The sequence below is a fragment of the Aphis gossypii genome, unplaced genomic scaffold (genome assembly GCF_020184175.1).
Source record: "Aphis gossypii isolate Hap1 unplaced genomic scaffold, ASM2018417v2 Contig00521, whole genome shotgun sequence".
Classification (NCBI taxonomy): domain Eukaryota; kingdom Metazoa; phylum Arthropoda; class Insecta; order Hemiptera; family Aphididae; genus Aphis; species Aphis gossypii.
This window is the reverse complement of record NW_026083142.1, coordinates 6,361-31,985: the sequence shown is the minus strand read 5'-3', so window position 1 is coordinate 31,985 and position 25,625 is coordinate 6,361. Positions and strand designations below refer to the sequence as shown.

Genomic DNA, 25,625 nt, shown 5'->3' with positions numbered 1-25,625 from the left:
AAATATTAGATGCCAAACAGACCCGTAGGGACAATTTTTACATTAAATCACTCATCAAAATCGTGGAAGATTTTCGTTATCACAATATCTTAAATACTTACAAACAAAAAAAATAGCTTCATTACTTAAAACTTTAGTCTTACCTTATTCAATACATAATACTGAATGTTCTTTAAATTATTTTTGTTGTATAGATGTTTTTATTTTCCTCATAGTAGAAAAACTTCTTTCACATATAGTAGAAGTAATAGATTATGTTAAAGCAAGTTGTATCATTTTATAAAAATTAGGAAATATTTGAGGTGAAATATTTTTTTAGTACATAAATTCACTACCTAACCTTAGTTATAGTCTTTAAGGACCAGACTCTAAATCACCCAAGTCTAAATTCGAATCGTCGACAACTTATACTTCAAGTTGATCACTGATCAGTAGTATCTCTCGGTATCTCTTCAGTTGTTTTTGATTTAAATTTAAATATTTCAAACATATTTGAACTAAATTATTTATTAAAAATCTAAATCACAATCTCAAAAGAAATGTATTCCCAAGAACATCAAATAATAAGTAAAATAAAATTAAGTACAAAATAGTCAATACGGTTACGCACAAGGTTACGGAATTACTGTACGAATACGAATGAACGATACCCATCACAATGTACGAATAGGTACATTTCATTCAATCATGATAAACGTTACAACAGGTCTAATACAGGTATAGCGTTTTTCCTATAATGGCCCCCTATCTGTTTGGTTATTAATTCTGTATTTAAGTCGGAACAGTTGGGTTATTATCGCTTCTCGAGATATAACAAATATTAGAAATGAAATGATATTTTCCCCCATCTATAAATAGAACAGTACCTGTAATAATATGTTATTATATATTAATAGCCAATTGGTACAAAATATGTACAATATAAACACAATATAATTAATAATAATTATTATTACAATAATTACATTAATATTATTATTACAATATTTTATGTTGTGAATTGTAACTTAATTGTTCGGTATATTACCATAAAAAAATTAATTGGTATTGGGTCTTACCCGCCGGTTGTCATTTGCGCATCGCTATTGTTAATTTTGACCTTTTTTGTAAGACGATTGCGCATCGTTTGAATTTTGGGTTATATATCATTTGCGGATCAACCGTTTAAAAGGTCTTACATCATTTGCTCATCAATATTATTTAACAATATAATTTAAAAAATAGGTGTATACCCAAAAGGGTTAATTGTTTTTTAACTTTGATCATAAAATTTATACATCAACTTTCAAATATTGTACAGATATTTCTATTTTAAAATATATAATAATATTATGATAAAGAAAAAGAATAGGTATTGTGATAATATTGTGTCATTGTGTCAAGATTATCATTATAGTTAGTGCAACGTGCTCTGATAGTTAAATGTAATATATAAATTACTATAGCCAACAATACTCTAAACATTGGGGGCATAGAGGACATCCTTATAGTTATGTTAGGGTGAGCAGTCAAGCAAGCAATGATCGAGTATAATAAAACCGAATCTAAAAACAAAAGGTAAAAACCAATCGAAAGTATCATCGCCCGTATGCTTTCTACCCGCAGGAAGGTAATAACAAATAATCCGGTGACATATTATGGATACGTAATTACCACCCGGTAGAGTATATTAGTTGCGGAAGCACTCACCCGATAGAATATTATAGTCATATAATTGACGCACGCTATCGCCCGGATGACGCAAAGCGTGGGCAGAAGCGGATGCAGGTGCAGAAGACCAACAGGAGTCTGAGGGTACCGCGGGAGTCCCTAGACGATATAAAAGGGGGTCCAGATTAGGCACAATTCAGACGTGATCCACCAGAGTTAGAACGAGCACCTTCACGTCACCCAGATCAATAATTTTGTCATTTGGACATAGAATATTTTTCACAAGTTCAATTAATTGGACTTAGAATAATTTTTAAATAAAAACACTTAGAATAATTTCGAGAGTTTTCATTATTTCAAAACAACCTTTCCGAATCGACATCAATTCAACTGATTGTACGTGGCACGTTACAAATTTGGCGCAGTCGGTAGGATTCTTTCAAATAAGAATTCTTTGGTCGAACGATTTTATTTTTTCGAACTTAGAAAATTTTCGGGAAAAATATTTTTTTTAAAAATTAAAATATATCAACTTCAAAGAATTCACGGAGGCACATTCGGCAACGAATCACTGTTGAAGAAGACAACTGCAGAACGTCAACTTCAGCGACTCCGAAAGAGGAAAGAATCAACAAGTAACACCCGGCTCAGCAATCAAGAAGAATGGACGCATCGACTCAAGCCATCGTTGTGTAAGCATAATTTTTTTCTTAATGTAAAATAATTTTAAGCGTCTAACTCTGTTCGCGTCTCCTTTGGAATTAAAAACTCCATCGTATAAGTTACTTTTAATTGTGAAGGTGTATATATATATATTCCCGGTGAAACATTAAATAAAATATCTTAATGAAATTAAATAAAAAAAAAAACGCAACCATTAAATAATTTTAATATTTTAATATTACACTTAGAATATTTTTTTTACGCATAAAAATTTTTTATTAATAATAATATAGTACAACTTTTATTTTAGTTATAAAATATATAAATAATTTTTCGAGAAACAATTAAATTAAATTTTATTTTAAAAAAAAAGACATAAATAATTTTTCAGGAAAATTAATAAATTAAAAATCTTAAGAAATAAGAAATATTTTATTCTTTTAAAAATAAAACAAAGTAACATAAAGAATTTCTCAGGAAAAATAATAAGTTAAAAAAAAATCTAAAAAAAATAATAATAAAAATATTTTATTTTTTTTTAAATAAATAAAATATTTTGACATAGAAATTTTTTTAGGAAAAAAATAATAATTTAGAAGTTTTAAAATAAAATTATATAATAGCAGAAAAATAGATTTTTTTTTTAAAAAAAATATATTTTTAATATAAAAGAAAAGAAAAATTATTTTAATTACTTTGAATTTTTTTTTTTACGGAAATTAAATTATTTTATTAAAATTAAATATTTTTACAAGAAAATTATTTTTTTTTATGCGAAAAAAAATTATTTAAGATAAATATCGTAAGAATAGTATAAAATAAAATAAAAAAAAAGAATATATTATTAAATAAAAAAAAAGGAATTATAATTAAAGGAAAATATTTTATCTAGAGAGAATTGTACGTGAGGAATACGGAAATACATATTTATTGAATAAAAAATTATTAGTGAATTATACGTCAAGGAACACGCAAAAAAAAAAGTTTATTTTGTGAATTAAAGAGAATATTAATTGAGAATTTTATTGAAGGCAGTTAAGACCTTATTTATTGAATTATTGGGAAGGTAAGTAATAAGTCCTTATATATTGAATTATTTTAGGCTGAAAAAGTGCCATATTTTAAAAGTTGATGAAATGAATTATTTTGGGGCGGATTTGAGCCATATATTGAGAATTAAAAGTGTTGAATTTATTTAGGCTGGAAAAGTGCCATATATTAAAAGTTGATGAAAGGAATTATTTTGGGGCGGATTTGAGCCATATATATTGTGAATTAAATAATTGTGAATTTTATTGGGCCGAGAAGAGCCGTATATTGAAAAAAATAATTGTGAATTTTATTGGGCCGAGTAGAGCCGTATATTGAAAAATAGTTGTGAATTTTATTGGGCCAAAAAGAGCAGTATTTTGTGGAAAAAATAATTGTGAATTTATTTAGGCCGGGAAGAGCCGTATTTAGCGATTTCAATAATCGGAGATATTATTAGGCAGAAATAAGCCGTGTTATAATTGAAAAATAATTGTGAGTTTTATAGGCAAGAAAGGCCTAACGTGTTAAAAATTACTTGACGTATATTGTGAATTTTAGAGAAGATAAAAAAATCCTAGAGTAAAAAAAAAAAAGAAATTAATGATAAACTAATAATTGGGAAAAATAATAAGTTGTGAAAAACAAATAATAATAAAAAATAATAAATAATTTATTTAAGAAATAAAATATAATTAATTTAAGCTATAATAAATGAGTATAAAAATAAACGTATGAATAAGGAAAAGGAAGAAAATAGTTATAGTGAAAACGATAGTAATAGTTCGGAAGAAGAAACAGATACAACAAAAGAAATTGGAACTCAAGTAGAGTTAGATAAAAATATTGAAGTAGATAAATTAGTAAACATAAGTGTAAATATGAAAGAGGGTAGCGACTCTACACAGGGAATTAATAAGGAAAAAACAACAGGGAAAAGTTTGTTAGATACTACTGTTAAAGAAGACTCGAATACAGGAGTAGAACAAAGATTAATAGGGTTACGTAGTACACCAAATTTAATCCATTCAGAATTAGGACCAGTGAAAAGGAAGCAAAGAACAAAAATGTCTGGTGTAAAGGCTACAATTGAGCAGGTCACTGCTATGATACCAATTTGCGCCGATGCAAAAGACGTTTGTTCGTTCATACGGGCATGCGATTATGCATGTGAGGCCGTAGATAAAGAAACTATACCCTTATTAGTGAAATTTATTAATACTAGGATTACTGGCAAAGCATTAGAAGTATGTCGGTATAGGGAAACTAGTGATTGGGAAACCATTAAAAATATTACGGGGGGCTTTTGAACAGCAATTGTCACCACAAACATTACAGGGGGTCTATTTTTGAACTTGATCGAAAATAACGAACGAATTACTCGTATACGAATCATTCGTCCATTGATTTTCGATTAACGATGAAAAACCTTATTTTTGAATGATAATCTAATAAAGATGAACGAACGGTTAGTGTACGAATGAATATTGTTATAAAACTTATGAATATGCGTTGGCGTCACTGTTTTATCACAGCTGTTATTTTAAAAATACACGGATGGTTGAAAAATTCGTTATACATATATGGAAAACATTTTTACTTTTATTACTTTTATTTAATTAACATTAAAGGTGCCTGTGATTATTGTTTTGTTTGTTATACGTGAATAATTAAAATAAATAAAAGTTTAAATTTCAATTGTTTTTTCAATTTCATTTTAATGAGTAAAGTCACTGAAAAACGCCCAAAGGGCAAAAATATAAGCGAGGAGCAAAAAAAAATTTTGGTTGAATGGGTCTTCAAACATCCACAGCTAAACACAAAAAAATTTTCTGCTAATTTTACATTGAAAGATTCCCAACGGCTTTGGGAAAATGTGACCATTATTTTAAATTCGTGTGTTGGCGCAACTAAAACATGGCAGCTTTGGAGAAAAGTAAAGAATACATTTTTTTTTAAATAATTATTACATAGCATTTTTTTAATTACGAATTATTTAATTACTAGTGCTACAATGATATAAAGTGGTTGACTAAAGGCAAAGTCCCATCGAAAGCTTCTTATAATAAAACGGGAGGTGGTGACAAACCGGACAGCGATTACCTTAGTGAAATAGAAAACACGGTTGTAAATATGATTGGTCCTACGGCAATTCACGGTCATGAAGGTATCATGGAAGCAGAGGCATCAATATCTTTTTTAAACGACTATAGCGACGACACAATAAATTTGCCTTTAGAAGATAATGAGTTCGTATTTTGCAATTAGTATTTTGTTATATCGGGTTTAACTGTATTATATGAGCCATCAAGTATACTAATATAATATCACATGAATGAATAATAGTGGCGCATATAAATTGAGACATTTTCAAAATAAACTTTGTTAGAATGAAATTATATTATTATTTCATTTATTTAAAAATTATAAGCTCCGTTAACATAAATTTAAATACTCCACTGATACTCATTGTTCATTATAACCATCTTAGTTTACTAATTATTACCATTAAGTAGGTATAATATATATTTTTCAATTTTTTTTTTATTTTTTTTTTTTAAGTCACAATTTCTTTATTTTTAGATTATTTAATGAAATTCCGATCGTCACTGAAAAAAGTTCACCGATATTCGATATTAGCGTCGACAAGAAAAAAAGCAGGTTAATTAAAAGTATAATATTTTAATAATTTAGCTAAAAAATATATATATATAAGAAATTGATAATAATAATAATAATAATAGGTAATAATACTATTTTACAATTATATAGGCTAGCTTGAAGCTTCGCTAGTTTTAGTTTTTTTTTACATAACAAATTATAATACTTAAGATTAATTAGCTTTTAGTAAGCATATATGTACTTAATACATACTTATTTAGTAAATAATATGTACACAATTTTTATTAATATAAATTCTTTTAATAGTGAATTGAAGTTGAATAAAAGTCAACGATTAAATAAAACGATGGAAGCGACTACACACTTGGGAAATGTTAGCGAACAATTAGTAAAACTGAAGGAGAGTTATTATGAAAGAAAGTTAAAGCTGAAAGAAATTGAAATTGAAAACAACCAAAAATATTATTCTGCAAGCTTGGCTTTGCAAAGCAAACTGGTTGAAAACTTAAATAGTATTGTTATGCATTTAAATAAATAAATACTTAATTTTTTCTTCTATTCTATTCTATTATACCTACCTACCTAAAATTAAAAAGTACCTAATAAAGCAAAATATTCTAAAATATAATTAATATGTTAATATTATGTGAAATATTGTTGGATTATGGTTCTCTGCATGTCTCGACCAGCAACCAACAAGGGATTTATAGCTCGCATTTGTTCGTTATTAATATTAGGAATAACTCCTAAATCGTCCTCGTCAAAAATCATATCATCTTCACAAATTATGTTGTCATCGGAAACATTGTTGTCTATGCATATATTATGCAAAACTACACACGCATTAATTATTTTAGAAGCTTTTAAAGGCTCGTAGTGTAAAACTCGATGTTTTAACAAACAGCTGAAAAAAAATGTTAAAAATTATTTAACGGCTTACGTAAAATAAGATTTTATAATTTATTTTACCGAAATCGCATTTTTAATACACCGTTACATCTTTCAATAAGACTCCTTGTTTTTAAAAACCATTTGTTAAAATCAGCTTCTGGTGTGTTTGGTTGTGGATCATGTAAAGGAGTTATCATCCACGGCCTTAGAGCATAACCAGAATCTGCTATAATGATTTTATTGAACACTTAAGTATATAATTTTAAATTTTAACTGAAAATTTATAAAAATTAACTTGTAAGCACATATACCTAACATCCAATATGAATGGTAGCCATTTCTATGAAGTTGCTGCATAGTATTAGAAATATTACTCCTATTCCAAATATAGGCATCATGTGTACTACCCGGATATCTTGCATTGACATTTATTATTTTCATATTAGAATCGCAAATCTAATAAAACATTTATGAAAAATACTTGATACATTCGGCATCTAATGATTGTAATAGTATTATTCTTACCAACTGAGTGTTAATGGAGTGATAATTTTTACGATTTACGTAAATATGCTCCGGATACATACCCTCACTCTTAGGATGTACAATAGCGATATGCGTACCATCTACAATTCCTATTATACCAGGAATTCTATACTTTTCGTAAAATTTTTAAAATATATATTTAATATAATTTAATTAGGTGATTTTTAGACAGTAGTATAAAATTTACTTTTGCCTGACAATGTTCAACTCTTCTATAGTTCTAGGAAAATAAACATGTTTACTGAAAACTAGCGGTTGGTTTAGAGCTTCGGTAACTTCTGTTATACACTGACTAACAGCTGACTGGCTCATCGAAGAAGCTCTGTTTTCCCCAATATCTTGCTGGTAAGAACCGCTTGCGTAAAAACGTAATGCAGTCAATACCTATATGTTTATGTTCAAATGTTATTGCTTTAATATGTTGTATGACGTGTGTAAGTATAAAATTATTATCGATTTTAATTTAATATTTCAAAATACCTTTCGTTCGATACTAATAGCAGAGCATCTAGTAGGATGGATCATAAATGGAGATAGTTCATGTATAAGATCTCGAACGTTCTGTTTAGGTAGTCTAAACTTTTTTATAAACTGACGATCATTTAAATCTTAATACATATCATTAGTTAGTTTGTTTTACACTAAAATAGTTTTAGGTATGTATTTAAATTAACAGTTATTACCATCCAATGCATTTTCGGCGGTGTAAAATCGTCGATTTTCATTTCCATCGAGTTCCAACTCTTCAAGATTTCTGATCATTTGCAGATGATTTAAATTGAGTAATAAATCCATAATTTTACAAATAATTAATTTATATGTGCTCAAAAGTCGAAAGAATAAATTAAATAAGAATTTATAATAAAAAAAAAACTATAAAAATTGTTTTATGACTTTTAACACTACGAGCCGTGATAAGGAAAACACGAATAACTAATCTAATATGCTATTAGATTACTAATCATTAGATTGAATTCAAAAATACTATTTTGTATTGTTAATCGAATAGATGATCGAAAATGGACGTATTAGATCACTAATACTATTCGATCAAGTTCAAAAATAGACCCCCAGATAGGATTAAATTCTGTTCGTATGAAAAATGACGAAGATGTACTAACTTATACGGGTCGCGTAGAACAATTGTATTATAATTTATGTAATGCAACTTTGGCGAATAAAACACCGGAAGAATCGAGAATTTTGAGGCAAACTTTAAAAGATCAGGCTTTAGCAATTTATATAAATGGGTTAAAAATGGATTTACAAACAATATTACGAGCTAGGAACCCAGAAACGTTAGAACTGGCAATGCAAATGGCTAGGCAGTTGGAAATCGAATTTAGTTTTAACAAAGAATTACAAAATAACGAAACTAAAGTAAATCAGAACGGAAATAACAATAATAACGGAAATCGTTGGTCAAATAACTATCAGGGAAATAATCCAAATGGACAGAAATTCGGTTATAAGCAAAATTATAATCGTGATCAGAATAGACAAGGTCCTAATAATTATAATAATGTTAATCGTAATAATAATTTTAATAATTTTGGTCGCAATAATAATAATAGTAATAACTATCCGCGTAATAATAACGGTCAATATAATAATAATAATCGGAGACAGCAAAACAATCCCGGATGTTATATTTGCGGCAGAACTAATCATGTCGCTCGCGATTGTCGTGGTAATGTTACACAGGTTGCGCGTCGAAATAATAATAATAATCCGCAACCGCAAAATAATAACACACGACAAAATACTAATAATAATTTTAATAACAATTTGGCACCAATAACTTGTAGTTATTGCAATAAGATAGAACACGATAGTGTTAGCTGTTATAGTAAGCAACGGATGAGCGTAATAATGCAAACCGGACGGGAAACGGTCAAGTATCGAACGGAAACGGCGTCCGTTCGATCAATCAAATAACGGCCGTAACGGAGGAATTATCACCCAACGATGTTTCACCATCGTATCAGTAATTAATGAAAATCATGTTACATTTCAATCACCTAACTTTAAAACAAATACAGCAAATCTTCTTTTAGACACCGGTAGTGAAATCAATTTAATAAAAATAAATAAATTAACAGGCAAAACATTAGTAAACGAAAAAGAAAAAATAAATTTAAAAGGCATTAATGATAAAATAGTAACTACCATAGGCAAAATTACAATAAAATTAATATTAAATAATAATAAAATAAAAACAGAATTTCATGTGGTCGATAAGGAATTTCCAATACCGCGAGATGGAATTCTAGGTTACCACTTCCTGTTACAAACTAACGCGATAATAGATGTTGCGAATAATATATTAACTATAAATGATAACACTCCGTGCGAATTAAATAAAGATAAAATATGTTACACATTAAAACCGCGAACGGAAACAATAATATCTATACCAATAGCTGATCCGATAATGGAAAATAAAAATATTTTAATACAGAAACAAGAATTTATACAGGACGTATATTGCGCTAATATAATAAACACGGTAAAGAACGGAAACACGGTGATAAGTATACTGAATATTTCTGAATTACCACAAAACATTTATGAGGACCAATTAAATAAAATATTATACGACAATGACATAGAATATAAATTACACGAAATAACTGTAGTAAATGACAATAACGATCGCGTAAATAAAATAAAAAGTTTAACACGTAGTGACCATTTAAATAACGAGGAGCGTAAAACAATATTAGAAATATGCGAACATTTTTCCGATGTATTTCATTTGGAAAACGATTATTTAACATTTACTAACGCCGCGGAACACGTAATAAGATTACCCGCCAATCAGCCACCTATATATAGAAGACCATATAGATTACCACAGGCACAGCAAAAGGAAATTGAATAACAATTAATTAAAATGGAACAAAATGATATCATAGAACGATCTATGTCACCTTTTAATGCACCTTTGTTGCTAGTAAAAAAGAAATCAGATTCATCTGGTAAAGATAAATTTCGAATAGTAATTGATTTTAGGGCACTCAATGAAGTAACTTTAAATGAATTTCATCCGTTACTTAATATTACGGAAATATTAGATCAATTGGAACAATGTCAGCTTTTTACCATTTTAGATTTAGCAAATGGTTTTTATCAAATACCTTTAGCGAAGGAATCTCGCGAAATGACAGCGTTTTCGACCGGTCAAGGTCATTACCATTTTAAACGTATGACTATGGGAATGAAAACAAGTCCCGCTACATTTCAGCGATAAATGAATAACGTATTGTCGGGGATAATAGGCATTAAATGTTTAGTATATTTAGACGATATTATTATTTATGCGAAAAATTTGAGCGATCACAACAATAAGCTGATAGACGTATTCGAACGTCTACATACCCATAATTTAAAAATACAACCAGATAAATGCGAATTTCTAAAACGCGAATGTTTGTATTTGGGACACATAATTTCGGAACACGGAATAAAACCAGATCCGAAAAAAATAACATCAGTATTAGAATTTCCGGTGCCTAAAACTGTAAAGCAAATAAAATCATTTTTAGGTTTATCGGGGTACTACAGGAAATTTATACAGGGATATAGTATGTTAGCAAAACCAATGACACACTTATTAAAAAAGGATGTTAAATTTAATTGGGACGAAAATTGTCAGGCAGCTTTCGATAAATTAAAAAACGCACTCTGTGCAGAACCAGATTTTACGAAACAATTTATACTTACAACCGACGCTAGTGGTAAGGCTCTAGGAGCTATACTATTCCAAGGAACGATAGGTAGCGACCTACCAATAGCGTACGCATCTAGAACTTTGAATAAAAGTGAAATGAATTACTCAACTACTGAACTAGAATGTTTAGCGATCGTATACGGGGTTAAACAATTTAGACCTTATCTCTGCGGTAGAAAATTCGTAATACTCACTGACCATAGACCATTATCTTGGTTATTTAACTTAAAAGATCCATTATCAAAGTTGGCGATATGGCGCATACAGCTTGAGGAATATGATTACGAAATAAAATATAAACCGGGAGTACAAAATTCGAACGTAGATGCTTTAAGTAGAATGTATAGTATAAAAGAAATTAAGGACGAAAGTTATACGAGCTTTCTAGAAAAGTCGGAAACCACAATAATAACGAATAGTAATGTGAAAGAGGTGAACGGTGAACTACTAGGATCACCTGCAGAATATCATATTGTATAAGAAATAGAAAAATATTATAACTTTAAATCGGGAATAAACTACGAATTAAAACGAAAATTTGGAACGAATAAAATGCTAGAATCAAATAAACAAATAGGCGACGTAGTATATTTTAATTACGAAGAAAGGTACATAATATTTTTGATAACTAAAAAAAAGTAAAGAAAAGCAATTAACCACAAGTGAAAATATGCATTTTGCATTATTAAATTTAAAATACTTTTGCATTAAGAATTCCTTGAATAAGTTAGCCATGAACCAGTTAGGAAAGAAAGACGGGTTGGATTGGACAAAAACAAGATCAATGATTAGGTATATATTTCGAAATACAGATATAGAAATAATAATCTGTACTAGATTAGAATACACTAATGAGGAAAAATTAATTATTTTCAAGCAATTTCATGACTCATTACTAGGGGGTCATGCTGGATTAAATAGAACGGTTAAGAAAATTAAACGACAATTCAGCTGGCCAGGGTTAAAACAAGAAGTAAGGGAATATATAAAAAACTGTCTGTCGTGTCAGACGAATAAAACAACTAATAGACATCACCGTAGTCCGATAATTATAACTACGACAAGTTCTAGACCGTTTGAAAAAATATTTATGGATATAGTAGGACCTCTAATACCTACTGCAATAGGCAACACATATATATTGACTATGCAAGACGATCTAACGAAATATTCATTAGGTGTTCCGTTACCAGATCATACGGCAAACACTATCGCCCAGGCGTTTGTAGTAAATTTCGTATGTGTACACGGTATACCTGAGACTATATTAACTGATCAAGGTACAAACTTTCTTAGTAAGATTTTCGCAGAAGTGTGTAAATTACTAAAGATTAATAAAATAAATACAAGTCCTTATCATCCGCAGACTAACGGTAGTTTAGAAAGATGACATAGAACTTTAGCCGAATATTTGAGACACTACGTAGACAAGGATTTAAATAATTGGGATCAACTATTACCGTATGCATTGTTCGTATATAATTCAACGGAACATAGTTCGACTAATTACCAACCTTACGCATTACTATATGGAAAAGAATTGGACATACCAGTCAAGTTAAAATGTAGCCCTGAACCTAGGTATAATTACGATGATTATATATTCGATTTAAAACAAAAAATGCAGGAGTCACATAAAATTGCCAGAGAAAGATTAATTAATAAGAAGATTAAATCTAAAAAACAGTATGATAAGAAGGAATTTAGCGAAGATTTAGATGTGAAAGATTTGGTATTATTGAAAGACAAAACCCAGAAAAATAAATTAAGTCCATTATGGAAAGGACCTTTTGAAATTTTAGAAGTTTTGGATACCGAAAATGTAGTAATATAGAGAGGTAGAAGGAAGGTGACTGTACATAAAAATGATGTAAAAAGATATTATGAAAAAGACAAACTAGACAAGGATGATTAGAAATCTAATACGAAAGTTTAGGTAGAAATTAAATATTATTAAATAAGTATTAAATAAATAAGGTAGATAAGACTTAGAGTGTAGTTTAAGATTAAGTATTTATTTTTAGGGAGAAGAAAACCAAATTCATAAATTATCTATACGACATGATCAAACGAGAAAAACATAACGTTACTACTTTCTTAAGAAGGGACGAAGCACCTAGTTGCTTTAAGTCGCATATGGAAAATGCTAATAAGAAATTGAGCGAACCATATTCGCAATCGGAATTAGAGCGATTTACGAAAAACATTACGGTTTATATACATGACGTTTATGAAAAAAACGACTTGAGAGAACAATTTTGTATAGTAATAAACGATTGGTTAGATGTAATGCCGGAGGCTGACGAAATGTTAGAACACGATAGGAAAAAATATAGAAAAGAAATGAAACGAATGGTGATGGTAAGTCGTAAAAGAAGCGACAGAATGGACCAATTGTTGAGAATGTATGAACAAAAATAGATAATAAAAAAAAAAGTAATAATATTAAGTATAGATATACCTAGAGTATAAATGTATAATAAGTAATAGAACAATAAAATAATATAAGTAATAAGTAATGAAATTATAGGTTAATCATTATGACGGTAAAGGGAGTAACGAGCCATGAAGAAACAATAGTTTTTTAACGTACATTACCCCGGCCCCCCCATTTTTAATTTTGCAATTTTTTTTTGCATAAATAATTAGTACTCAATTCCTGCTAATTCCTGACCACGTTTTTACAATTCCTGCTCCACCGGTTTTCCCGGAAAATAGGATTTTCTACGGGTGGGGCTGGGATAACGTTACTCCGGCCCCACCCACCCTTAAAATTTAACTTTTTGCAATTTTTTTTGCACAAATCATTAGTACTCAATTCCTGCTAATTCCTGACCACATTTTTACAATTCCTGCTCCAACGGTTTTCCCGGAAAATAGGATCTTGCTTGAATATTTAATATAGGTTTTTAATTTTTGTTGAAATTTAAACATCGGTAAATATATTTATTACATATTATTATGAATGACATACCTACCTGTATGTTCACAATTTTTATATTGACCACAATCTATTATTAAATAGTAATATATCATCACATCTGAAATAATATAAGATTAACACAGTTATGACTTTATGAGTATCTTATATTTATATATTTTGTCAATGTGTATAATTTATAGGTTAATGTTGTTTTTTATTATTCCTGTAAAATATTATAGTAATCATTGATATTATTAAAAAAAAATGTAAGAGTATATTTATGTACAGCTTTAAAAAATGTAAAATATAATTATTCTTTAAATTGAATAAAATAAAAATTCAACTGGTACTGCTATCTGTTCCTTTACTAGGACAGGCATTTTCTTAAGGTCGTCATACAGTTCCCAATTTCTAGATTCTCTTTTTATATATGCTGTATAGTGACCAACTGAATTTCTCAATGAACTTTTCGGTCGTTGAAAAGCCAAAACACCTCTTAATTCATATACTTTGGACTTTACTTTTATAAGTTGCGGCATGTCACACAGCTTTATTTTAAAAATAGTTGCTGCCTCACTACTACATAGACTGGAAACAGCATCTTCACCTATTTAAATATTATAATAGATAAATAATACAATTATACAAAATACAAGTTAATATTAATAATAATAATAAAGTAAATAGTTCTAATTTATATTTTATTTACCTTCCCAAAGAAGAACATCTATGAATACATGCATTTCCGAAACGTTAGTAGTGACTTTCTTCAGACCTCGACAATCATTATGGCCACAAATTAAATAGTTATCAATTAAACGCTCATCCAAAAAATTTTGTAATTTTGATAAATTATCATCAACATTTATTTGAAATGTAAAATGCATGACATTTCGTTTTTTTATTTGTTCACATATTGAACAATTAGAAATTTCTATTGCCGATGAATATTTCTCCATTAAAGCGTCAATTACATGACCAATAGTAGATGCACATACAACTAATGTAGTACCATATTCCATTTGCTTCATTTCAACATTTAAATTATTTATAATTAAATCAGCTCTACATGAATATGATTCAGATGATATTCCATAATTCAAAATTTTACAAATAAAACTTAAAAAGTCTGATTTTTCAGAAATATCCAACATTTCTGAATACTGTTTACTGTCACAATATGATACCTAGATTTAAAAAACCAATTATTTTATTTAATATAATTCTAAAAAAATACTTTTAGGTATTATAGTTTTATTTAAATCACTAATATATAATATACTTTTCTTAATAAAAATGTATTCATTAATGTTCCTCAAATCACTTATAAAATATTACTGATTATTATAAACTATAATTATTTAATTAACATTAATAAATTATAATTTTTTAGTATTTTGGATTAAATAAAAAATTAAATACCATAATCAGTGATGCCAATGAGTCGAATGCACACGTGTTATTGAATATAACTCTGCCTGGAAATGCCTTTGTTTTACATCCTTTTAGTTCTTCAAATCTTGATCCATTTTTTAATATAGGCATTGTTTTTTTACTATTTGAGTTGCTTAGGGTCAAATATTTTAAATGGGGATTTGGAGTGAGATAGGAATTGTTTTTAAGCTGCCTTTTATTTTTTCGATTCCATTTTTCTTGAGCTTTATTTTCATGACTCATGCTATCTGCTTCTAATAAAGAGCAAACCGTACATAAACGCTCATTTTCTGTTCCTGGTTTATGAGTTGAACATGTTGAGAAGCTGTGTACACGCTTTTTACAAATGGAGCATTTATTTGCACCAACTTTTGGAAGATTTCCTAAAAATATTAATTTAATGAATAAAATAAAATAATTAAACAATAATTCAAATTTTAAGCAGAAGATTGTCTAATGTTCTTCAGAAATGTATAAATATTATTGTATATTTACACGAAGACTGTTATTTTCTGGAAATAAGTTATAACAGTTTAAAAATTAAAGATATTCCTGTTTTTTATTAATTGTTATAAAGTTAAACTATAAAATTAATTAGTGAATTAATTACTTATCTATATATTGAATTATTTTTACCTGCGCTACATAATGAACATTTGCTCTTTGGTATATACATTATACATTATATCCTCAGAATCATAGTCTACGGAAGGTTCTTCAAAATCTTGTGACGACAAAGACGTTTGGTGTATGGTATGGTCTTGATTATGAGTTTTTAAATCTGGAGATTGCATCGTTTCTTTATTTATGAAAGTGTCTTCGTCCATTTTTTCCGACACTGGGAATGAAGTCGATATTTGATGTAAGTCGTACTCTTCATTATTTTCTTCGATAAAACCTGGGGATAATGTTGGCGTTTTATCATTTTCTTCAGATGCTCGGAGACAAATTGGTGGGTGGTGTTCAGCTGCTTGCAAAATAGAGGCACTTTTTAATGACATTATATGATTTTCTAGAAATTTTTCTATATTTGTCGGCAAGTCAACATGTTTTAATGTCACTGTCTTAAGTTTCTTAAAGCTTGACTCTACTGCTGCTGAACTAGATACCTCTTCGCCATAACCAAAAATTGGTACCATAACTCCCGACCAAAGTGGTAATAGTTTGGTACATTTGATTAAAAGTGGAACTAAATTAGGTAAATATAATGGATTAATTCCGGTTCCTTCTTTTATTAGCATTTTGCTTTCATCATAAATCTCATTCGCCCATGATTGAAATGGATTTTCGAACTAATCCAATCCTTCGTTTTGTCGTTCATATTCTTCTTCGATGATTTTCCTTGCATCATCTTCAGATTCTGCAGAAGCTATTAATTCATCAAACTGAGTTTGAAAATCAATAAAACCATACGACGTAGCTGAAATTAAAATTGTTCTATGTTTTTCACATGGCGTATCTTCACCATGAATATCCAAACCATCAGTTTCATTAGTTAAAACCACAAATAATGACAGTAAAATTGACCGCATTTCTATAAGAGATTGGCTTTTAATTAGAAAACCCATTGAACGAAGAATGACTTCTCGAACTCTTCGTACAACAGATTTTAATGGTATCCATTTGGTAATAGTTTTTATAAAATGTGCAATATCAATTCGTACGAAGCATCGGGGGACCCAATAAGATTGTGATGTGAAATCTCCATTGAGTAAACTTGCACATGCTCTTATATAATCTTGAAGCGAAGAATATTGGGTAAAACATTTAACAATGGCGGATAAAAGTGCTAAAGATTGATCACAAACTGTCTGTTTTGGAATAGGTACATCACTATTCAACCAATTTAAAAGCCAATTTGAAATCGCCACGTTTGTATGCCTTTCGCTTAACATATTTGTTGCCGTAAAACTATATTTTTTTTGTTCATCATAAACAAGACCTTCGTAGAGAAAAATAGTTTTAGTTTTCTCCGAATTTAATTTCTTAAATGGTTTAACTACTGAACCGGTCGCATCTATAATTAATTTTGGATATTTAAAACTGCGGCAATATTGTCTGTAAATATGTATCTGTTCGGAACAGTAGTAATGCAAAAAAAATGGATTACATCCAATATCATGTAAAACATTGAAAAAATCTTCTTCTTTTTGCATAAGAGCTAAAGCAGTTAAGGTATCTTCATGCCTTCGTTCAGATGCTAACTTTCTAGCCTTCAAAGCTCGCAATGAATTTCCTCTAGGAATAATAGGTTGTTCACAATCACCTAAACACATAGGCGCAATTAGGGGGGGGCTTGGGGGGGCTTAGCTCCCCCAGTTTTATTCATAGCCCCCCCCAGTTTTTAAATGATTTTACTTAAAGCTTATTAAAATTAATAAAACCATTTAATTACATCTAACAATATAATGTAATATTTTATTATATTTAATGTATTATTTATTAACGTTTATAATTTATATTATATAACACGTCTATTGCAGCTTATCAGTTATAATTTCCAATAGGAAATTTATTTTTAGATTTATTTTCAAATGACAGGAAAAACCCTTTATGATGAAGGTTAATACACTATTATAGTTTATAATCTATATATTATATTCTATATTAATTGATAATTTTATCAAAAGCAAAAATATACATGACACTTATGTAGTTGTAACAGTTGTGTTGTAGAGTATTGTGTATACAGTATACAGTGCATTTATATTTTATAACTTGTCTCTTTACTTTGTTGTCAACATTAACAATATTTATATTTTTACTGTAAAGTGTAATAATTTATTTTTTTTACAATGGATAAAAGAAAAGTATTTGACATTTTTAAATTTCGTAAAGTCATTAAAAAAGACGATTTTCCGCTTACAAACAATGTGGATACTCAGGAACAAAATGATCAACTAGTAGATGATCCAGATCCATGCAGCACTCAAACAAAAATCATTCAGGTTCAGGACAGACCCACTGATAAACCCTTTTCACATGCATCCAGCTCAACGTTTGCAAATAGTTTGGATACAGATCTTGGAGATATGGACTCGGGTCCTATAAGACCTATATTAAAGGTAAGTCAATATAGCATAGAAAAATACTTTATGAATGATGAATTATATTCTTTGATTATTAAATTAAACTTTAGGTTTATCCAAAAACCAAATTTGGCACACAAAATCGTTCATTCACGTCAGTTTACTATACACATTTTGATTGGCTGGAATATAGCGTTAAAATGAACGCAGTATTTTGCTTTGCTTGCCGCATCTTTTCAAATGACTATGGGAATTCAGAAAACACTTTTACTATTACTGGATTTTCTAATTGGAAAAAGGCAAGTTATTTTTACAATTAAACTTCTAATTAACATTTATAATATTTTAATGATCTTTTTTCAAAAATTAAAGACAATTACATATTTAAATAATATGATATTATTTTTTTTTTCTGTAGATTTCCTTTAAATTAAAATGTCATGAATCTACTAAAACTCATTTAAATAGTCTTACTAGAATGGCCGAGTATAAAAACAGTAAAATAAACGGTTCAATAATATCTAAGATGAGTGCCTTTCATCAACAACAAATCATAAAAAATCGCAACTATTTGTTACATTTGATAGATATAGCGTTGTATTTAGGAAAACAAGGAATTGCCTTCAGAGGCCATGATGAATCATCTGACTCTAATAATCAAGGTTTTTTTATTTATAAGAGTTATCGGTAATATTTTTTTAAATATATTTTTATTAATTATATTTAGGTAGTTTTAAAGAATTATGTAAACTGGTCTCAAAACATGATGCTGATTTTGAACAAAGTTACCTACAAAAAATTAACTTAAGTAGCTGGAAAGTTCAAGAAGAGCTGATAAAAATGTGTGCTGATCAAGTTAAGGAAATCATCTTAAACCAAATAGTCAATGTTGGTTTTTTTGCCATAATGTGTGATGAAGCAAGGTAATATTAAATAGTGTTTTTTATTTATTATATGAATATAATTACATTACAAGTATACGTTGTTGGTTAGATGTTATAGAGAAGAACAATTATCGATTTGTGTAAGATATGTGGTGGATTTACAAGTATATGAACGCTTTATAGGATTTGTCAATGTTTCGAGTGGCCAGGATGCAAATAATATTTTAGCAGCTATTACAGATTTTTTTAAGACTCAAACTATTGATATAAGTACACTTAAAATAATAGCTCAGTCTTTTGATGGAGCAAGTGTGATGAGTGGCAGACTGAATGGTGTACAAGCTAAAATTAAGGAATTATATCCTAGTGCAATATACACACATTGCATGGCACATCGTTTGAACCTAGTTGTGGTTGATATGTGTAAAAACATAAAAGTATGAAAGAAATACTTATTATTATTTATGTAAATTTTGATAAATTAATTATTAACTTAATACATTTTAAGAGTGCTCGTAATGTGTTCAATATATTAGAAGCTGTATTTGTTCACTTCTCACGTCCTTCTAACCATTTAAAATTATCTGAAATCCAGTCAAAATTAGGAATAAAAAAAGGTAATATTTTAAGAATTTGTGACACAAGGTGGGTCTGTCGTTACAAAAATTGTGAAGCTATGCTAAATAATTATACAGCAATAGTAGATTTTTTAAATTATGAAGTAGAAGAACAAGCTGACAAAGATGTCGCTCAGGCTATGGGTAAATAATAATTTTAAAAATAATTTATTCTGATACCTATAATATAAGTTTTTTTTATATTGTTTCAGGAATTTTAAGTTCAATACAAAAAAGTGAGTTTGTAGTTGTACTTACTATATTGAAAGAAGTGTTGAGTATCATAAATGTTTTGAGTAATACTTTACAAAATAAATGTGCAACTCTTGGTATGTCTAAAAATGTAATTCTTGGTGTGATAACAACTTTTGAAAACTTAAGATCTGATAATGAATTTTCAAATGTCTGGAGAAAAATAATGCATATAGCAGAAAAAATTGGTATATGTTTACAAAATCCATCAAAGGGTAAGTTATTTTGTTTCATAATAAAATTTATATTGTAAAACTTCTACTTATATATTTATTTATTTGATAAAAAGGATCAAAACGACAACGAAGAGAACCAAAAAATCTTCATGATTATGTCCTTATCACAACCACAGGAGCAGAAGAAATTGAAGAATCAACTTCAGTTGAAACCTTTTGGAAAACTACAGCGTATATGTGTATCATGGATACTGTAATTAATAATTTAAAATACAGATTTTCAGATGAAAGTTTATTAATGGCTAATTCAATTGATTCATTTTGTAATTTGGACTATACAAATTCATTGTACTTCATTGATCATTATAAGGTACTAAGAATAATAGATAAATATAGTAAAATTTAATAAATTCTAATATAATAATAAAATTATTTATTGCCTGAAATAATTCTTAAATCAGTTAATTATCTTTAGTAAGATTTAAAATTATTAATTATCTATCATAATATTTTTTTTCCTTTCAGGATATTGTGAATATTTCAATCGACAGTTTAAGGTCCGAAATGATAGTTGCAAACAATTGTTTAAAAGTCTCAAAAAAAGATTTTGATTTTAATGATTTAAAAAAAGTTGTGGAAAAACATATTTATCCAAATTTATATAAGCTGTTACAAGTTGCAGTAACAATACCTATAAGTTCAGCTACATGCGAACGCTCATTCTCCTCAATGAGGCGTATAAAAAATTGGTTAAGAAGTAGTATGGGACAAGAAAGATTTGGTAATTTATCTATTTTATGTATAGAAAGAGACATTGCTAATATAATTGACACTCAGGTCATTGTTGATAAATTTTCAAAAAAGGATAGGCGTCTTACTTTAATATAAAATATTAAATAATAATACCAACAATATGTTATGTGTTATGACTTATGAGTTAGGTACTTAATAAGTTAAATAATATTAAATAATATGTAATTTATTATAATAGTTGTATGATAAAATAATTCTTTTACTTTGTACTTCTAAAATGTATACTTTTTTTATTCAATATAATTTTGTTTAAAAACATTATTGTTCATAATAAACAATACCTTTTATTAATAAAGTATTATTTTTTTAAGCTCTCTATTTTTATTGATTAGACAGTAACATGTAAAAAGGAAGTGTTAAGATGTTATAAGTGTTATAATAACATCCTAATTTTATTATATATTTTGAGTAACTCAAGTAAGTATACATAGCTTATTTTTACTGAATTAATAACCAGGTTACTTATAACTGTATTGTCAAAACATGCTTACCTACCTTATTAACAAATAATTTAATATTTTTTGCTTTTGTCACATTACTCTTTAAACATTTCCTATATAAGCCATTGCTAGGTGATTATGAGGGGTAGAACATTTTTTTGTTAAACATGAGACTTGTAAATATTTTTAGCCCCCTCAGATTTTTGACCCTAGTTGCGCCTATGCCTAAACATAATATTAAAAAGTATAAAGTATTAAATGAAATATTATTTTTACTTTATAATTTATAGTATTTATCTTATTTACCTATATACAATAACATCTGATGTTTAAAATTTGTTTAAGTTTTTTAAATACTGATATAAATAAAAAAAAATTGTTCATTTTATAAATGCTTGTTAAGTTAATGCAAGGTTCCTTAAAGTCTTATTAGAGCAATTAAAAAATATTAAAGCTACATATGATATTATTTTAATTACAAACATTTGGAGTTCAATTTTTTATTTAAACAAAAATTTAAAAAAAAAACGGACACAATTTTTTTAGTATGTAGGCATTTAAAGTTAAAATAGAAGAAATTTAATATACCTACCTATATTTGAACGAAGATTAAAAACGTTAATTACTTTTTCAAAAACGTTATTCGTGGGGACTTTTCACAGATTATAATTTTTAATATGTGCAATGAAATTTACAAAATATGTAAATTAATTTTAAGATATTATCGAATTATTTATCATGAATCAATACCATATAACTGGAAGGTGGTATTTACTTAAGATTTAATGAAAATTGATAATAATATAATAAGACATAAATACACTATTATAATAAACAAATATTAATAATACAATAAAATAAATGTATTGATTTTGGAAAAAAATGTAATTAATCTCACGTAATATTAATAATTCTATGTTAATATCAAAACATGTACTGATCATCAAATATACTATACAATTGACTGTCCCTTCCGATTAGAACATTTTTTTCGCATTTATACAATTTATTGTAATATAATAAAATTGAATTCAAAATTAACATATCCATTAGTTACCCACTAGACATTTACTGTACGTACCAGAGCAATACCCTCTTGCCAATGTTTTTTTCTTTTATCAAAATTAATTTGTAAGCTAAAAGCTATTTTAAAATTTGAAATTTAAAACGTATAAATTTAATCCAATTATCTATCTGTACGACTATACCACCCTTAGATTTGAAAATTGCTGCATTTTCTACTATAAAACTTGTATACAGACACAAAAAAATACAACAATGTAAAAGCAATAGATAATTTGTTACTCCGCTCAAAATTTAAAATACTTTTCAAATATATGAGTATTTTTTGATTATATAACCGTCCCGAATAATATATATTTAAAAAACTTTACTCTTTATAAATTATAGTGTATAATATTGATTATATTAATACAATATTATTAGTCTTGTAAAAAATAATTTTAAAAAAATATTAAAATACTAATACTGGTATTCTAATAAAAAAGAATTTTAAATAATTTTAAAATACTATTATAAAAATGTATTTTACGAGTGCTTGCAGAGTATTTGTACAAATAGGCCCATAGGCGAAACTACGGGTCAGGCCAGTCAAGCCTTGGCCTGACCTAATACTGGCTAAAAATTTGTACATATTATATATTTTAATAATTATTTAGGCATTATAAATAATATATTTATACATGTAAACGTATACATTTGTACGTTTTATTTAATATTATAATATCATATAGGTAGTACATAGTATATACTATATTTATATAGGTACAAATGAGGATTATAATATAGAAAGTACCTAATAAAATGATTTTTTTTTTTTTAAATGACTAATAGCATATTTATTTAAAATTAAAAACTTTATTTTTCGCAAATAAAATTTGTGAAATTTTTCGTTTAAATGTTTCGTACCTACTACACGATTATTATACCGCTCGTATACCTATTAGAAGTATAAGAATATGTGAATATTTAATTTCTTAAATTAAAAATTGTACATACTACAACAATATGAACATAATAATAACATTCATTTTTAACATTGATTATAGAAATATGAAGTCGTATAGTCTATATCTATGTACTCGAATAATCGGTTTTATTAGTTATATTGTTTAATTTTGACATTTGACCTTTATTTTATATTAGGTATAGCAAGTATTAGGTAGTTAGTTGTACGTAACAAGTCGCCAGTCGGTAATGTTTGTTACGTGGTGATATACCCGTGGAAAATTATTGTTAATTATACGTACTTAAATATTTTCACATTATTTATTTTACTATAAATTTATATTTTTGTCATTGACCGGCGTCAGCGGTTGTCTACAAGATTCTTGCGTTTAACATTACACAATTATGGATAGGTAATTAGAATATTTTTTTTTATAGATATAGGATAGATAGGATAAATAGAGGATTTTAATATTATTATTTAAAATATAATACCATATTATTATTATACACATTAATACATCACCAAATAATTGTATTAACCCCCGTTAGTCGCTATTTAAAAGATCTGGCATTTATAATTTTTCAAATAACTCATTGTAATTAATTTACATTATTTCGTGTACTTTCATACCTTCATTGTCCAAGAAGTCAAGCTATCATTTAATGCTTTTTAAAACAATTATTTATTGTTTGTTGAATTCACATGTATTTTTAAAGTCACAAACCTGTCAAATAGACTGTGTGTGACAACGAGGATAATAATTAATTTTGTTCAATATTATTTTCGACAGTGATTATTTTTATTTAAATGAAACAACGATCATAAATCATAATCGTTTCTTGAGTGTTTTTCTTATCGATAGTTATAGTTTATCAATTTTATCGTTTTTCTGTTCATATAATTTCATTGAAAAATTCAATATTTTTATATTATATTTAACACGTGATACAGGACAAGTGTGTAAATTATCAAAATTTAAATGAAAACAATTCGGAATAGTTTTAAAACTAAATATACAGAAATATAATCTTTCATTAAAAAAAATCATATATAATATGTATTTTTTTTTAACATTATATAGCCATGGACATTTTAATAATAATAATTTAAATAGTAAAAAATAAAAAATAAATAAATTATAATTTGTGTATATCTTTAATAAATGTATTAATTATTAAATATTTAAATTGTAAAGAAAAATTCATTATATACATATATACAAAATTGCTATAAAAAGTAGTCAATAGAAATTTTTTTTTTATATTTTTCATTTGGCCTGCCCTAATAAAAGTGTCCAGTTTCGCCTATGCAAATATGCAAATAGCTTTTATTTTTTTTTATTGTATACTATATGATATGAATGTATATTGTACATTAGTATAAGTACCTATTATATTACTATACTTACAATAGATTTTAACGATTTCAGAAATACTATAACGTATTTGGCTATTTAGAGGCAAATATATTTATTCACATATATTTCAACTGATATTGATAGAATTATTAGATTTTCATTTTTCTTAAAAATTTCAATAAGAACACGTGACACAGTAAATGTGGCATTTTTTTAATTTTAAACATTTTTGTAAAATGTTTGTACAAAATAATTAATAATAATAATAATAATATTTTTGAAGCTGAACTATCGTTGAAATCACTACACATACGTTTTAATAATCCCAACTTCATATATTATGATTTATTCCGAATAGAATCAACATGATAATTTTGAGTCAAATGAAACTCCTAGGTCTTTAATAATGTATTTACGTGTTAGATTTGTATTATGTAAAACATAATTATAAAGTATAGTAGGTATTTTTTTTTTTAAAGAGTATGAAATAACGGAGCATTTATCAATATTTAGGGACATTCCATTATAGATAAAACAGACTTTACAGTATTTTAATACTTAAAAATGAATTTAAAAAAAAATTGTATTTAGAGT

General features: G+C 27.4%; 3 protein-coding genes and 1 pseudogene across 3 annotated transcripts; 3 read left to right on the top strand and 1 right to left on the bottom strand.

Moving 5' to 3' along the window:
- Positions 1-6,606: 6,606 nt before the first annotated feature.
- LOC126554495 (putative nuclease HARBI1) lies at positions 6,607-8,163 on the bottom strand (annotated as a pseudogene).
- Positions 8,164-18,274: 10,111 nt separating this feature from the next.
- On the top strand, positions 18,275-18,840 carry LOC126554494 (uncharacterized). The gene is made up of 2 exons (XM_050209568.1): positions 18,275-18,556; positions 18,631-18,840. Exons 1-2 carry the CDS (start codon positions 18,287-18,289, stop codon positions 18,838-18,840), a joined length of 480 nt encoding a protein of 159 aa, XP_050065525.1. The 5' UTR covers positions 18,275-18,286.
- A 416-nt stretch (positions 18,841-19,256) lies between these two features.
- Positions 19,257-20,256, top strand: LOC126554492 (zinc finger protein 862-like). Its single transcript, XM_050209566.1, has 2 exons — positions 19,257-19,443; positions 19,514-20,256. Exons 1-2 carry the CDS (start codon positions 19,361-19,363, stop codon positions 19,845-19,847), a joined length of 417 nt encoding a protein of 138 aa, XP_050065523.1. The 5' UTR covers positions 19,257-19,360; the 3' UTR covers positions 19,848-20,256.
- Positions 20,249-21,337, top strand: LOC126554493 (zinc finger MYM-type protein 1-like). The gene is made up of 3 exons (XM_050209567.1): positions 20,249-20,488; positions 20,563-20,819; positions 20,975-21,337. The coding sequence occupies exons 1-3, from the start codon at positions 20,353-20,355 to the stop codon at positions 21,335-21,337; spliced, it is 756 nt and encodes a 251-aa protein (XP_050065524.1). The 5' UTR covers positions 20,249-20,352.
- The last annotated feature ends 4,288 nt before the right edge of the window (positions 21,338-25,625 follow it).

What these genes read in the sequence shown, in the direction of transcription:
- LOC126554493 (XM_050209567.1), top strand. Translation starts at nt 20,353, where the DNA reads ATGTCTAAAAATGTAATTCTTGGTGTGATAACAACTTTTGAAAACTTA. An exon ending in TTTACAAAATCCATCAAAGG is followed by an intron (nt 20,489 to 20,562) that starts GTAAGTTATTTT and finishes TTTGATAAAAAG; the next exon opens with GATCAAAACGACAACGAAGA. An exon ending in ACTTCATTGATCATTATAAG is followed by an intron (nt 20,820 to 20,974) that starts GTACTAAGAATA and finishes TTTTCCTTTCAG; the next exon opens with GATATTGTGAATATTTCAAT.
- LOC126554492 (XM_050209566.1), top strand. Translation starts at nt 19,361, where the DNA reads ATGTGTGCTGATCAAGTTAAGGAAATCATCTTAAACCAAATAGTCAAT. An exon ending in ATAATGTGTGATGAAGCAAG is followed by an intron (nt 19,444 to 19,513) that starts GTAATATTAAAT and finishes GTTGTTGGTTAG; the next exon opens with ATGTTATAGAGAAGAACAAT.
- LOC126554494 (XM_050209568.1), top strand. Translation starts at nt 18,287, where the DNA reads ATGGATAAAAGAAAAGTATTTGACATTTTTAAATTTCGTAAAGTCATT. An exon ending in CTATAAGACCTATATTAAAG is followed by an intron (nt 18,557 to 18,630) that starts GTAAGTCAATAT and finishes ATTAAACTTTAG; the next exon opens with GTTTATCCAAAAACCAAATT.